The sequence below is a fragment of the Neofelis nebulosa genome, chromosome X (genome assembly GCF_028018385.1).
Source record: "Neofelis nebulosa isolate mNeoNeb1 chromosome X, mNeoNeb1.pri, whole genome shotgun sequence".
NCBI classification, from domain to species: Eukaryota; Metazoa; Chordata; class Mammalia; order Carnivora; family Felidae; genus Neofelis; species Neofelis nebulosa.
Genome location: NC_080800.1, coordinates 56737334 through 56754373, shown reverse-complemented (window position 1 = coordinate 56754373; position 17040 = coordinate 56737334). Strand labels below are relative to the sequence as shown.

At 37.7% G+C, this 17040-nt stretch overlaps 1 protein-coding gene across 8 annotated transcripts in view; it reads left to right on the top strand.

Moving 5' to 3' along the window:
- The window catches only part of OPHN1 (oligophrenin 1), a 541657-nt gene that overhangs the window by 327845 nt on the left and 196772 nt on the right, over positions 1-17040 (top strand). For 6 of the 8 annotated variants that reach the window (XR_009257107.1, XM_058713537.1, XM_058713536.1 and 3 more), the window contains 6 exons: positions 1173-1273; positions 5174-5268; positions 10775-10853; positions 13139-13172; positions 13686-13748; positions 15383-15457. Coding sequence is in view for 7 of the 8 variants with exons in the window: in XM_058713537.1 (XP_058569520.1) it covers positions 1173-1273; positions 5174-5268; positions 10775-10853; positions 13139-13172; positions 13686-13748; positions 15383-15457 (447 nt within the window). In the remaining variant the exon portion in view is untranslated. The remainder of the gene's footprint in view (positions 1-1172; positions 1274-5173; positions 5269-10774; positions 10854-13138; positions 13173-13685; positions 13749-15382; positions 15458-17040) is intronic. The other 2 variants (XM_058713532.1, XM_058713535.1) reach the window with 1 other exon arrangement.

The following is a 17040-nucleotide window of genomic DNA, read 5'->3' as shown; positions in this document are numbered from 1 at the left end:
GGATTTTAAAAACTGAATCAATCTTGATTTTTGCCTTCAAGTTCACAGTCTGAGGAGGAAGATAGACAACTATGTCAAGAATTATAAGGAAATGTGCTGAGCATTGCATTTGGGGCATATATCTAAGGGCTTCACTGAGGAAGTAATGTTTGAATTAGAACTCGAATTATGAGTGGGAGTTTGATAGGCAAAAAAAGGGGGAAGAAATTTCCATGTATATACCATTGCATGTTACTCAGGCACAGAGGTATGTGAGGATGTAATCTATTTTCAGGTTCTTGGTTTGCCAAGAATAACCCTGGTTTATACCTGTAATCCTTTTGTAATTATTAATGGTGACCCATTCAGTCTTAAATATGTCTTGAAAATTTGGACTAAAAATACATGACCAACTCTTTGTTTGATAACTGAAAGTAATTCAATGAGACAGGACCATAGAGGGTGGCAAAAGACAAAGTAGGAAAGGTAAATATCACATTATGAAGGATTTTGTGGGCCAACCTGAGTTTAAAGATGGTGGAAAAGCCATGCATGATTTATAAGAGAAATGATATACAGATATGTGTTTTAAGAATACTCCTTTAGCTAAAGAGTGGAGAATGCACTAGAAAAGAGTGATCAGAGATAGGGGAAATCAGAGAGAAGACCACTGACATGGTTAATTGTGGAGAAATAGTGAATTTTTGTTTTGTCTGATATACTTCATAAAACATTAAAAGTAATTCAGCAATAGGGTCCTGAACTAATTCAGGTCTAAAAGGGATGGAGAGGATGAAGCAGCTGGAAGAGAGACATGTAAGGAATAGAATGGACAGAACCCAACCACCAGTCAAATGGCAGGTTACAGGGAAAGACGAGCAGAAGATTACAGTTGTATCCAACTCATACAGTAATAGGATAAGTAGTAGAAGCATTCATAGGGGATATGGCAAGGAGAGTGATTTGGAGCAAGCTAGAGCCAATGTGGAAAGTAGTTGATGAGTTTTAGGATCTCCATACGTTCTGTGTGTTGATGGCACTGCAGGGCTGCTGGAGTTCAGGGGAGGGTTAGGGCTGGATCTGAAACACTATGACTATGAAGAGCAGACTGTACACCCTTTCCATCTTAGGAGTGTATTGACCATACTGCCTAAAAATATATTCTGCCAGCTCACTTTTGCCTATCATTGTAGGGGCTTTGGGAATATCCTGGGTCAAATATTACTGCCAGTATGAGAAAGAGACCAAAACGCTCACCATGACACCTATGGAGCAGAAGCCAGGTGCTAAGCAGGTCAGTTCTTTTGTGTGCCATATTTTTTGAAATGCATCTGTGCCTGCATCTCAGAAAAGAGTATACCTTGACTTAGTGCCAAAGAATCAAGTTCATCACTGTCACGTGAATCATGACTCTGTGTGTTCTTCTTGGCCTAAGATTGCATTGGACCAGATACTACTCAGTTGAGTAAAATGATATCTATTATGTCAAGCCTTCTGAAATTGCCTATACTCTTTAAGATCATTTATTAAATTATTAAAAGTGCCTGTCACATTGTACAAGAAAATTTGCAAGAATATGGATGAATTGGAAGAGGATAGTATTTATTACTTGCTTTTAATAAGTTTCTACTGTAGTATTCCTTTAAATAGCAAGTGTTTAAAATATCATTTTCCAAAATTGCTTTTTTAGATAAATATGTCTGTTTCCTAAAGTTGGAATAATGTAATAAACTATACCCCATATTCTATGTAATGTTCAGATATATTTAAGCAGTCGATGCCTCTTCTTCTGTCCTCCAAACCTTCCCCTATTCCCTAAAATGTCAAGATGAGTTTAACATACTGAGAAGATATTTACCTACCAGAAGAACTTAATCTTATATATTACATACTATACTGTATAATCTAATCTAATCTAATCTAATGACCACACAGCCGAAAATTTTTATTCTGTCATCTCACTTTTGCCTGTATTTGTAGAGGCTTTGGAAATACACACACACACACACACACACACACACACACACACTCACTCAAGGGTTTATTAAGATAAAAGCTGATAGACAAACGTTTCATACTCTAAAAGTAGTTTAATGTGTCCTTTAAACTGCCTCCCAAACTGGGTGTTAATGCATGGGTTTTTAAGGATTTCTGTTCTTTACAAATTGTTTAAAAAATGAAACAAGGTTCATTTACTAATGCTGGACCTTGGTGGTATAAGTAGACCCAATTGAGGTAGGCAGAAATTTGGAGAAAAAAATGGGCCAATTTTTCTCCACTGCTGCTGGTTTCCATGGAAGATCTCTCTTGTGTTACTTGTCCACAGAAAATTAGAGAGGTCTGAGATTTGGTGGCAGGCTCTTGAAAACTGCTTTTTTGTGTCTTTAACCAAAAATTTTGTTCTCTGTTTTGGATGTGTATTGGAGATGAAAATCACCTCTAATGAAGTGTACTAAATGGGATTTCCAGAACCCTCATCCAATGCTTCTGTGTAGGCCAGTTACTCATTCATGATTCCAAAACTCTCCTTAGTTTCCAGTCTGCCAAGGTACCTTTCAGTATGGTTTCAATAAATTTATCTGGTGCACTATCACAGAATTTGTTCCATTTCTGTCAGAATGCAGCTGATGTATCTGACTGGCTAGTACTTATAAGAAGCATTGTCCTGTGGTCTCTTCCTTTTCTTTTTCTACACACATTACTTTCCAGATCCCAGCCTTTAACGTTACTCTCTTAGACAGTAAGCTCATTTAGGCCTTTTCTCTCTTGCTCAGGCACATACTGGAAAGCTCAAGACAGAAGCAGTAGATGCCACTTTCATATCCTCCTAGCAGATGAGTGCAAGCTCTCATTTTAGTTCTTTTTTCCTCGTCCCATTTCATTAAGAGGCTGCTTGCAAAACTTGCAGTAGTGTTAGCCTAAGCAGTTTTAGTATGGGATTCCTTACGGAGTGGGAAGAGGAACTGGGTTCTCTATTTAGAAGGAAAGGGAGGTAAGTAGTAACTTGAATTTCCATAAAATGAAGTTGAAAAAGGTTTCTTCTTTTCAGTTCTGTCAGTTCCTATTACTGGTTTGTGTTTTAGAAAGGTAAATCATATGAGTAAGTGAGACTATAATAACACCATATAATCCACTATTTATTGAATGTCTACTGTGTGCCAGGAACTGAGCTAGACACTTTTTGCCATGTGCCTCATTTATTTTCTCAGCAGCCCTGTGAAGTTTTATTAGTTCAGTTTGAAGATAGAGGAATTAACCCTCTTTCTGACTGTGGTACTTACCAGTGTTCCCTGCTAGTTCAGCCTATCACCTTCCACCTGTGTTGTTCTGTTCACTTTATGAATTATCTTCCTAAATGCTATTTTAGAAGATCCCCATCATTTCCCTGTCAAGCAGTTATGATAAGAGGAAAGAGTGCTGTATTTTGAGTTTCAAAAACTGGGTTTAAATCTGAGCTCTGTGGCCTAGTAGCTTTTTGATCCCAAGTAAATTGTATAATGTTGCTTAATATAATTTTACTCGTCAGAAAAATGACAAGAATAATACTGTAGTTCATAAAAATTTCTTGAGCAGTAATTCTTCACTAGGTGCTAGAGAGATAAAGATAAATAAAATGTCCATCCCCTTGAGTTCATAGTCAATTGGGGAAAGAAATAATGCAGAAAACACATAGTGAACAGTGTGCGGGATTGGGAAGAATTTTGGAGGAAATGAAAGCTGAACTGCAGTTTGTAGAACAATTAAGAGTTTTTCCAGGCAAAGAATATAGATAAAGTCATTTCAGGTGGAGGAAACATTATTTGCAGTTATGGAGACATGAAAGACTATGACATATGTGTGAAATGAGAGTACTTATGCATGGATGGGGCATAAAACAGATTGGGGTGGCTAGAAGTAAACCTGAAGTAGTAAGCAGGGTGTAGGCCAAGGAGCCATGATGCCTCTGAACCTGAGGGAGATGAGTTTAAAGAGGGAGGGTCAGTATATGATACTGTTAATCACTGTCCTCTTGAAAGGCTAGTAATGTTTGATACCCTCAGTACTGGGGTAAGGAAGGCAGATTGAAGGATGAATTCAGGTTGAGTTTTTATAGTGTGGGAGCAGCAAAAAGATAGGCCTGAAAGGGGGTTGAGTGTGCCAGTGAGAAAGAATTCTTTTTTGATCAGCTGGATCAACTCTATGGTCCAGTTTGGAGGGCAGAGTACCTAAACACAGACCTGGCATTTGGGAAGTGTTTCTGACTTGGTGGGAACAAGGTGGTTAGTTAGCATTATCCCCATTTATAGAATGTGAAGTTAAGATTCAGTGACAGAAATGATTTGCCCTGGGTTGCAAGCTACTAAATGGTATAACTGGGATGGACTTCCTAGTTTATTGCTATTTCCACTATCACTATACCGACTCGAGTGACTTTAGGTAAGTCATTTTATCTCTCTGAGCTTCAGTTCTTTCTAAGGGTTGTTATGAAGAAAGTTGGTTTGAAGACACCTAGCATAATATGTGTCATATAGTAGGTAATGGATAAATGTTGCTTCTCTTTCCTATACTACGTTGTCTCTATTGAGATAATAGAGGGAAACCGAACAATATGGGACTGGGGGATTTTAATCTGTGAACAGAGTGGATTTCAATGGCCTTATTAAGTGTCCATAAAACTAAGGGGGCTACACTATTCTTCACGTATGAAATAACAAATGCACTTTGAGAAATAACTCAAATTTGCTTACTCCCTGATCTATCTTTGGAGAGATTGCTTTCGTGATTCCTGTCTTCCTGAAGAGTCTGGAGGTGGGGAATGAAAATGTTTGCCTTCTCTCCTCTATCTGCCAATTTAATGGAAAGAGGGTTTCATAAAGCCACTTCCTACCTTATTTGGTACACTTAATGCCTTTTGGTCAGCCAATTTCTCCAATACTCCCCTTATGTTAATGTGTAATGAGCTTTCTATTTAGTCTACCATGCTTGGAAAAGAATAGTCATCTACCCTGAGCATTTTCTCCTGGTCTCAGCCATTAATTATTGGAGCAGGAAGAAACCATCTGCCGCCTTTCTGCAACTACTGTTCTCAGTGAGACTACACAATGCTCCTGCTGCCCTGACAGATGCCTTCCAAGTGACCCTAAGGATAATTAAGGAGGCAGAAGAAGCCTTTGTGCATTTTTTTTCAAATTGGCTATTAATCCTTCTCTTATAGCAGGGGCCCTTGGACTTAACGCTGAAGTACTGCGTGAGGAGGAAGACAGAGTCTATCGACAAAAGGTTCTGTTTTGATATAGAAACTAATGAAAGGTAAGCTGTGATTGTATGAATTGGCAATGTCCCCATGTGACAGATACTGAGACGGAGTAGATCTTTTATTTTCCTTTGTCATCTCTTATTGACGAAAGTGAGAAAATCTGTTCATGACATCATCATCTTGGCTCTTCTGGCTGCCATTCGGAGGAATCCCTGTTAGACCTGGCCCAGAGCTGTTTCCCTCTGGGGAAACTTCAATCAGCTTCACCTCACCTACTCTAGGAAGAATAAATCACTCCTAGGATTTAATTTGCTATCAGATATGCAGAGGTCAACATTTGGTGATGCTGCAAGGACAGCATACAAAAATTCATTTTTTTAATTTTTTTTGTAGTTTTAAGTTTTTATTTAAATTCCAGTTAATTAACATATAGTATAATATTAGTTTCAGGAGTAGAATTTAGTGATTCATCATCACTTATATACAACACCCAGTGCTTAACAAGTACCCTCCTTAATACCCATCACCCAATTAACCCATCCCCTCTGCCCACCTCCCCTCCAGCAACCCTCAGTTTGTTGTCTATAGTTAAGATTCTTGTTTTATGGTTTGCCTCTCTCTTTTCCCCCATCCCATATGTTCATTTGTTTTGTTTCTTATATTCCACATATGAGTGAAATCATGTGGTATTTGTCTTTCAATGACTTATCTTGTTTAGCATAATACAATCTAGCTCCATTCATATTATTGCAGTTAGCAAGATTTCATTCTTTTTGGTGGCTGAGTAATATTTCATTATATATATATATATATATATATATGTATGTGTGTGTGTGTGTGTATAATGTGGTACACACACACACACACACACACACATACACACACACACACACCACAACCTCTTTATTCATTTGGGCTCTTTCCATACTTTGGCTATTGTAGATAATGCTGCTATAAACATTGGGATGCATGTATCCCTTCAAATCTGTATTTTTGTATCCTTTGGGTAAATACCTAGTAGTGCAATTTCTGGGTGATAGGGTAGCTCTATTTTTAACTTTTTGAGGAACTTCCATACTGTTTTCCAGAGTGGCTGCACCAGTTTGCATTCCCACCAACAGGGCAACAGGGTTCCCATTTCTCCACATCCTTGACAACACTTGTTTCCCATGTTGTTAATTTTAGCCATTCCAATAGGTGTGAGGTGATATCTCATTGTGCTTTTGATTAGTATTTCCCTGATGATGAGTGATGTTGAGCATCTTTTCATGTGTCTGTTAGCCATCTGGATGTCTTCTTTAGAAAAATGTCTATTCATGTCTTCTGCCCATTTTTTAACTGGAGCATTTGTTTTTTGGGTTTTGAGTTTGATAAGCTCTTTATAGATTTGGATACTAATCCTTTATCAGATATATCATTTGCAAATGTCTTCGCCCATTTAGCAAAACTCATTCTTTTATCTCCTAATATAACATACAGGAACAAGTGAATTGGAACACATTTTTAATGAGAGATAGAAGGAATGGAGGATGGTAGTGGTATTGAAGAGTCTTTTCTCCATACTTGGTGCAAACATAATATAGACTTTCCCTACTTTGCAGATATTTTTGTAAACTGGAGATAGTTTGATTATCAACCTTCTGATTTCAGTAAGGCTTTCAAACTTTGTTCATTTGTTTTTCTCCATTACCCTCTTTTCATTTTCTGGATCTTGGTAGTTTTATCAGAGGGAAATTTAATACTGAAATTTTAGAATAAGAGCATTTGGAGTTATTTTGGAGAAAAGCATGTTATATAGTTGGGAAGTTGATCTAAAATTCAGTGAATAAATGTTTCTATGTGTTATTTTGGTCTATTATTTCTATGTTTTTGTTACTGCTTAATAGAACAGAATTTAACAAAATGGTCAGATTCCTATAAGGGGGCTTGAAGTTTGAATTACAGTGTCATATGAACAAAATTATCAGTGACTGGAATCATGAAGATTAGACTAAGAGATGAGGGCTCTTTTTTTCAGTCTGGAAAAAAGTAGGAAGTCCTTTTCCCCATTTGAAATTTCTGTTTTTTAATCTATGTGATTTCTTTCTTAAAAATGGATGGTCCCGACCAAAGATGGTTGTGATAGCAAACATTGTTACTGGTAACCATAAAGCTGTCACTCATTTTTTCCAATAGCTTCAGGTCTAGTTGGAAGGGGGAACTATACTATTTATTGGGAAAAATGACTATTGGCTGTGGCTTCTCTTTCATGAACTTTTAGTGTCTCTGGCTCTGCAACATCAAGGTGCTTAAAAGAAATTAAATTTTTTTTTTAATTTTTTTTTCAATGTTTTTTATTTATTTTTGGGACAGAGAGAGACAGAGCATGAACGGGGGAGGGGCAGAGAGAGAGAGGGAGACACAGAATCGGAAACAGGCTCCAGGCTCTGAGCCATCAGCCCAGAGCCTGACGCGGGGCTCGAACTCACGGACCGCGAGATCGTGACCTGGCTGAAGTCGGATGCCCAACCGACTGCGCCACCCAGGCGCCCCAGAAATTAAATTTTTTTTATGTGTGTCTAGTTTCATTCTGATTCCCCTTTCAGCTTAAATTTGCAAGCTTCTTGCAAATAATATTCCCATATACACAAAGCAGTTGCAGACAGTTTGGCCCTGAGGTTAGGGGCTGGGACCAGTTTATCTTCATATATCTTGTACCTAGTACTATGCATGGCTCATGGTAGGTACAACATTTGGTGTTTATTTTTAAATGTATTTTTCCCACTCCTAATACTAAGGAATTCTTAGACTAGAACCCAGGAATTAAAGTTTTGATGTGTCTGTGATTTAAGTTACCACATATTGGGCACATAAAAAACATTCAGTCATTGAATCCCTCCCCTATTTTACAGGTGGAGGAAACTGAGACTTGACTACATTAAGCGACTTGCCCAAAGTCACATAGTGGCAAGGCTGAGCTCAAACACTTCCTTAGAGGTTTACAAAGTCCATGTTCTTTTTAATTTTGCTACATCATCTTAGAATGAGAATAAATATGCTGTGAAATAAAGGATCAAATAAAATAACGAACAGGTGATGAGGTACATGTGTGCACATGGAGTTATCTGAGGGATGTGACATCTGCTTTACTGGCTAGTAAATCTGATATAAAAAATAAAGCCAGACTTCCCAGCAGGCATTGGGTACCTGTACTCATGTCCCTGAAGCACAGAGAGCAAAGAGCTCTTTTGAGTCCATTTTTCTATCTAAGGAATAGAGGATAACTTTTTTCTTTAATTAGCTTTGCTGCCAGTATTTGAAACCACAGACTTATAGCTCATAGAGCTTGAAGTGCAATAATAATAATAACAATAACAAAGAACAACTGCTAACATTTGCAGAGTAACTTCTATGTGCCAGGTACCATTCTCAGCCCTTGAAATTGTATAATTTCCTTTATTCCTCACTACAGTCATATGAGGTGACTGTATTTCACAATTTCACAAAGGAAGACAAGGAGACAGAGAGAAATTAAGCAACTTAGGTAACACTGCTAGCAAACGGTAGAGCCAGGATTGGAATCCAGGAATTTTAGTCTCCAAGCCCACACTAAACCATTACACTATACTGCACATATGCTGTATATGACTTTTTGTTCCAGATTGAGTGACTGGGACCTTGGTGAGGGCAAGGGATTTGTCTTAGATAATAAAGATAGTCAATGGAAGAGCCTGGACTAGAAGTCAATGTTCTTTCTACTTTGTCATCCTGTTCTTATGATTATTCTTTAAATTTGACTTTCTGTAGCACCTGAGAATCTTCAAATGCTTCTTAAATAGTTACTTATTTATTATTTCAGCTTCTCTTTACAGTTAAGGGAAGACACACACTGGCTTTTTGATTTCCCAGATAGGGAAGCTGAGTTCCAGAGTAGGATTAATATCATACCTGATCTACACTGTCTGCTTTTAAGTCTGTTCCCAATTTACTTGTTCTCCTTCTTTTTGCCTTCAGGATTCAGCTGGGCTCCTGTCTTTCCAAAACTATTTCTAAGCTTTCTATCCCCATGTAATATATCCAGAAGGTTGGCAATTTGTTAGAGAAAGGTAAACTTGAAAGAATCCAGTTCCCAAAGCCAAGTCCTGGTTTTCAGTTGATTTGACTTAAAGAAGACTTGGAGACTTTCCTTTTTAAAATGTACTTTAATGGAATAAAAGAATGGAAGATAGAATAGGAATCCTATGATATCAAAACTGGAAAGGACCTTCCAGTTCATCTTGTCTGACACCCTTATGGATACAGAAACTGAAGCCCATAGAGCCCAAGTTACTTTTCCAGGCTTTCTGAGCTCTCTTGACATTATTCTTATCATTTTGTGACTCTGAGAGTCTTAACATAGAAGGAACAAGAGGAACCAGTTTCTCATAATGGTGCAGATACACAGATAATGTGAGGAAGATTTATGTTTGCAATGATATGGCCAATCTGCAATTCCCAGTTTAGTCATGAAGGTCTAAAAAGGCCATACAGAGTATATCAACTTGGAGTATCTCTGGTTAAAGGTAGCATACAAATAAATACCAAAAAATGGTTTTGAGGCCATCTTCCATGGAGAAGCCTTGTAGTACAGTGGTTAAGAAAGAAGATGGCAGAAAGAAAGGAAAAGAAAGGAAAGGAAAGGAAAGGAAAGGAAAGGAAAGGAAAGGAAAGGAAAGGGAAGGAAAGGAAAAGAAGGGAAGGAGGGGAGGAGAAAGGGAAGGGAAGAAAAGAAAAAGAAAGAGAAAAAGAAAAGGAAAGAAAAGAAAGACTACTGGACCGGAATTCCTAAAATCAAATTCTGGCTCTATACTTACCCACTGTGTCAACGTAGCTAAGAGCTCTGTGCTTCAGTTTCCCCTTCTGTAAAATAGGGATTACTATATAGTACCTGTTTTATAAGGTTCCTGGTAGATTTCATGAATTAATACCTATAAAGTACTTACAACAGAATGTGGTACATAGTGAGCACTCAATAACTATTAGTTATTATTAGTCATAAAATTGCTTAAGTCAGCAAAAAGGCCTCCTCCCTGTACTGAGCCAGTGTTCATGTTGTTGAATTATTTCCAACTAGAAATACTCCTTGGACATCATAGGTGGTGGAAGTAGCACAGACATCTTTTTTTGTGGCTGAACATGCTTATTCCTAGTGCCCAGAACAAACTTCCAGCTTCCAAGAGAGAAAGGCAGAGAGAGCCACAGTTAGGCTCAAGTGCTATCGAGCCAACTTAAATATGTATAATGGTGAGGTGTCTTGACATCTGACTCTATTTCCTTGCCTGACCCTGGCATGAGGCTGCCAAGATACCACCTTCTCCAGGGTTCCCAAAGATACTGTTTTGTAAATGTTCCATTGTTTTTTTGAGTAAAGGATATTTTGAAAAATTGGAATTCTGTATGTGTCTGCTCGGTGTGACACCTTCCAGGGCTGATAGGGACCCTAGATCAGCCTCTCTAGGCTGCTTTATAAGGTTCCTGGTAGAACCAGGTTCCATTCTTTAGGTGAGTTTTCTGCTTTTAACTTGTCATTTTTTTCTATAGGCCAGGAACCATAACTTTGCAAGCTCTTTCGGAAGCTAACAGAAGGCTATGGATGGAAGCCATGGATGGAAAAGAACCTGTAAGTTATGTGAGGACACTGTAGAAACTTAGCAATATAGTCCAATATATGAGTACCCTTGGTGGTACTAGTGGGTCTAGGACATTTAAAGAGTCAGATCTTCAGACTCAAAATTTTAGAGTTAGAAGGAATTGTTTACTCAACATTTTTTGTTTAAAAAGTAAGGCAATTTGAGTTCCATAGAGGATGAGGGACTTCTCTAGGATTACTATCTGAAAAGACATAAAAGTTGGGCCTAGATAGAATCCAGGTTTCTTAGCTTCTTGCTTCAGTGTTAGATTATGCAGCTGTGCCTACAAGATCTTCTTAAAGAAAATTAAGCCCTTTTGTCAGTTTATAAAATTAATGTGTTCATATAGAAAGGTGGAAAATAATTTTCATAACTGTGAATAAGGATTTATTAAGATTTTATTCAAAACGGTTTTGCTGCCCCTATTTTACATTCCCATATCAGCTTACTCTCTTTAAGGGTATAGCTGGTGGAGAAGATGGTGCTACCATCCTATATCCCAAGATGTACCACTCCATTTAGAACATTGTTACACAGGAGGACAAGCAGTACCTTAAAAGGTTTAGTGATTGTCATAGAAAGACCAATCTGAAGAGTCATAAATTCCTGAAGAGAGTTTTTTTTTTCTTCAGTATCTTCCAAGTAAATTTCTTCTAGTGGTGTATGAAATAATATTAGCTTCCTACCGTTAGATTTACAAAAGCCTGAATTTGGATCCCAGTTGTGCCATCAGTGGTGGTGTGACTTTGGGCAAGGTATTCTATCTCTCTGAGACTCAGTTTTCTTCTCTTCAGTGAAAAGGGTTGAATCATCTCCATTCTATCTGCCTCACAGAGTTGCTTTGAAAAATTGAATGAATGGAAGTGGGATAAAGAATGAGTGTGAAGCTACTGAGATTCCATAGTATTTGTGTACAGTCTAATATCTTTGTTTTGTTCAAGGCAAAAATGTGCTAAGAGGGGAAATACTCCAAGGTTTTCTTTCTGTGTCTCCTCAGTGTCCTGGAAACTAAAGAGAAGTGCACAGATTTCAGAATGTACTTATAGCAACCAAGAAGGTAGCAAAGAGAGAAGGGGTGTTATGAGGATTGTCATACAGGAAGTAGCCCATGACCTGTTGCTCCTCCCTTCTTCCCAGAAGACTGTAGCTTAACTATTGCATGCCTATGATGTTTCTCGAGGAAGATGGTAGCAGGCTCAGTGAAACATTTTATTCTTAATTCCGTCATTGGAACTTGTTCTCCCTTTAAGTTTTAAAGATCGAAGGATGCAGATGGCTTTTTGTGGAGAATGATAATAGAACATGGGTCCACTGAATGTGGATCCTTAACAACTCGATTATGCTAGACTTTTCACAAATAACTTGTTTATAAAAGTGGCAGCAAGGGCTTCCCAAAACAGAAATCTCTCTCATTGAAATATCCATGGGTATACACACATATGCAGAAAGTTTTCTTTTAAAAGGAGAGATTGTTAAAGTGGACTCTAACAGATACTGTACAGAAGGTTTATTTCCTGCAGTTTCACATTGTTATTGTTGCTGCCTTGCTAAACACCCCATTTCATTAATTTTATACATGGTATGCATGCCTTTGCTTAAAGTATCAAAGAAGATTAGGACTTTAAGGAACATCTACTCCAACTCAAATCATTTTAGAGATATGAAGTTTGAAGAATAGAGAATGAAAAGGACATGCCCAAGATTTTATAATGAATAAAATTTATAATGAAAAAAACAGCCAGGCTAGACTTCAAGAGTCAAGGATCTCCTGTTTGGCCTCTCACATAGCTATCGTGATGTGTATTTCACGATAACTCAAAGAAATCTTGGTCAGTGTGTGGATCTCTTTCAGACAGACACTTGCTTTTCTACAGAGAAATACCCATTAATTAGCCTTTGGGGTAGGAGGTTGGTATTGGGCACATTTAAATTTTACCATCAATGCCCACTACCCAGGTCCCATAAGGAGACTGTTTCTCTTGCTCTATCAGAAAAATTCTCCAAGTTTTACATAAGTAAATCTCTAAAATAGGTAGGCAACAACTTCAGCTACAGTGAGCTACTTGGAATCTAGTTTAGTCTTCAGATTTGTTAAATCAGTTGTTTTCTAGGGACCTAGTCAAAGATGATTCTGTTTAGCCCACTTTTCCATTAAAGCCTTAGAGTCACTAATGGTTTTGATGGACTTTCTGGGGAAAGAGAGTTAGTATTATTTGCTGTACTTACCTATAGTGATTCACAATAGACATGACTCTTTCTTTCTCTTCTTTTGTAGATCTACCACAGCCCCATAACAAAACAGGAAGAAAGTGAGTCAAATTTACAATCTATTGACATTACAAACTGCCAGTTTTCCTATCATCTGTGTTATGTAATATTGATTCAAGTGTGTTTATGGATGCAACTGTGTGGAGTAGAATTCAGACCTATTTTTTAAAAATATGTCTACTTATTGAAATAAGGAAGTCACTTTATCTTGGCTTATGTTGTGGGAAGTAATATTAATATAGAAAAGAACATTATCTCTTTCTTGTTCTAAACACATGATAGAAATTATGTGCATTTCTAGCCCACCATTTCACGTTTGATGTTGCTACTACCTAAAACAAACATAATGCAAAGGGATAATTAAAGCATTTTGTGTAATAAGAGTAAAAACTCTAAGTCCCCCTGAATACAAAGACCTTTCCATTTAAGAGTATTGGAGATGAAAAACCATACCCCTTATTCTCTAACTGCAGTCTCCTAACATGATCAATAAATACTTGGTAGGTAAAGCTTGTTATAGTGGATCTAACTTTGTTTTCCTTTATTTGAAACAGTGGAGCTGAATGACATAGGGTTCAAGTTTGTTAGAAAGTGCATCAATGTCATTGAGACAAAAGGTAAGATTTGAACCAGAGTATTGGCAGTGTTTGAATCTGGTCACTCTGAATTTATCCTGGGTCAATTTCTTGAAAGTAGCAATGATGTCATTTATTGTTCAGGACTCATTTTAGGAATGAAGACTATATACCTTGAACACTAGACACAAATTTGTAAAATTCCAGCAAGTTCCAAACCAGTGGTATCCAAGCATATTGGAATAATTTGTGGTTTTTTTCCTTTTAAAGAGAAATAGCTTAATTAATCAAATGGTACACAGTTCTAAGTTATACAAGAGATCTGCTGTACAGCATAAAGCTATAGTTAATAATACTGTATTGCAGGGGCGCCTGGGTGGCTCAGTCGGTTAAGCGTCCGACTTCGGCTCAGGTCACGATTTCACGGTCCGTGAGTTCGAGCCCCGCGTCGGGCTCTGTGCTGACAGCTCAGAGCCTGGAGCGTGCTTCAGATTCTGTGTCTCCCTCTCTCTCTGACCCTCCCCCATTCATGCTCTGTCTTTCTCTGTCTCAAAAATAAATAAACATTTAAAAAAATAATACTGTATTGCAGACTTAAATGTGCTAAGACGGTAGATTTTGTATTGAGTTCTTATTGGAAAAAACACTAAAGAAAAAAGAGGACAGCAGAAAACTTTTAAAGGTGATAGATATGTTTATGCATAGATTATGGTGATGGTTTCATTTATCTCCAAACTCACCAAGTTATATCTATTAAATATGTACAGCTTCTTGTATTTCAAAAACAAGGCAAAGATCTTCAAATGGCTTTTAAAGTATTCTGAACTACTAATGGGCACTCCTCAAGTAGTGTTATGATGGTTCCATCACAAATAAATAAGAGTTCAATTTCTGCCATAATACATATTGGTTTAAAAATTTCTGGCTAAATGGGTGATGGGCATTAAGGAGGGCATTTGTTGGGATGAGCACTGAGTGTTATATGTTAAGTGGTGAATCACTAGGTTCTATTCCTGAAACCAATACTATACTCTATGTTAACTAACTTGAATTTCAATAAATAAATTTAAAAAAATTGATGGGGTGCAAAGCTTAACTCAGACAAATGTGGAATCAGTGTTTTTCCATGTTCATGATACTCTCTAGATTCTCTCTGGGAATATTTAGAATGTGGGCATGTAGTATATGAGCCAAGCCTCTTTTTTTCCTTGAAATGTTGCTTTAATCTTTCCCCATACACAAAATAGCCTTTTGTTTCACATTTGCCATAGTTCAGGCCTTTCTTCCTTTATATTGCTGCTCATGGGCAGCTTGATGATTGATATTTCCTCCTTTATCAGTTAAACTCTAGCTCCTTTCCAAGATGGCAGCACTATTCTCAGCCATCTGCTGCTATCAACCTAAGCATATTTTTCTATTTACTAGAGTGTATATTCTCTTCTGTTCACACTAATGAAACCTCCGTATAATCCAAATGAAAGTATGGAGAGAATAATTTGGAGAGCTGCTTCAAAACTGGCCCCCTATTGCAGGGGAGGGCTAGAAAGCTAGGAGAGAGTAGGGAGACCCTTTCTTGTTTGAACTGATGCCAGGGTGAAAGTACCTACTTTTCTACCTAGAGGGAAATGAAAGCTCTAGCTGTATAAACAAAACTGACCTGATTTTCTTTTCCCTAGGGATCAAGACAGAAGGATTGTACCGTACTGTGGGCAGCAATATCCAGGTTCAGAAGCTGCTGAATGCCTTTTTTGGTAACAAATTAATTTCATTATTCTCATTGGAAATTGTGTATTGAAAGAAATGTGACTATAAAAGAAATGAGACATTGCTTTAGCAATGATTGTAGAATGTTTTAAAAAATATTTTCAAAGGAGAAATGTACACATATTTGCCAACCCTGTGTCAGAGACAATCTTGCCTTGAAGAAACAACTAGCATCTTTTCTCCACATCATACTCACTCATCAAAGCCTTTGCAATCTGGCTTCTACCCCAGCCTCTCCACTGAAAATATTTTCACCAGGCTTAGAAGGTATCATCTGTGAAATCTAGGGGACAATTTTCAGTTTCTATCTTGCTTGATCTCCTTGTTGACCACTCCCTCCTTTTTGTAGCTTTCTCCCTATGTGACTTCTGTGACTCAACATCTTTTGATTTTTCTAAAATCTTCTATGAAACCTTTCAAGTGACTCTTGTCAGCTCCTTTTTATTCTTCCCATCTTCTCAATCTTGTCTGGGTATTTTCAAGCATTGCATTTCTGTCCCCCTTTACTTCTTCTACATGTTTTCCTAATGAATAAATATTAACCTGGTTATGTGTCACATTTTTTTCAATTTTGTATGTCTAGTGATTTTTTTCAACTTTCAAAATTCCAGTTAACATACAGTGTAATATTAGTTTCACGTGCATAATATAGTGATTCAACACTTCCATACACAAGTATACTCATTAATCACAAGTGTACTCATTAATCCCATCACCTATTTCACCCATCCCCCCACGCACCTCCCTTCTAAAAACCATTACTTTGTTTTCTATAGTTAAGAATCTGTTGCTTGGTTTGCCTCTCTGGTTTTCCCCCTATGCTCATACGTTTGGTTTCTTAAATTGCACATATGAGTGACAACATATGGTATTTGTCTTTCTCTGACTGACTTACTTTGCTTAGCATAATACTCCCTAGCTCCACCCACATAGTTGCAAATGGCAAGATTTCATTCCTTTTTAAGGCTGAGTAATGTTCCTGTGTGTGTGTGTGTGTGTGTGTGTGTGTGTGTGTCTGTGTGTCTGTGCGCGCGCGTGCGTGTGTGCCACCTTTTTTCATTCAGTGGACATTTGGGCTGTTTCCATAATTTGGCCATTGTTCATAATGGTGGTATAAGCATCAGGGTGCATGTATCCCTTTGTGTTAGTATTTTCATATTTTTTGGATAAGCACCTAATAGTGCAATTGCTGGATCATAGTATATTTCTACCTGTATCTCTTTGAGGAACCTCCATACTGTTTTGCATGGTGGCTGCACCAGTTTGCATCACCACCAACAGAGCAAGAGAGTTCCCCTTTCTCCACATCCTTGCCAACACTTGTTGTTTCTTGTGTTGTTAACTTTAGCCATTCTGACTAATGTGATGTGATATCTCATTGTAGTTTTGATTTGTATTTCCCTGATGATGAGTGACGTTGAACATATTTTCAAGTTTCTGTTAGCTCTCTGGATGTCTTCTTTAGAAAAATGTCTGTTCTGGGTGCCTGGGTGGCTCAGTCAGTTGAGCGACTGACTTCGGCTCAAGTCATGATCTCCCGGTTCATGGGTTCAAGCCCCATGTTAGGCTC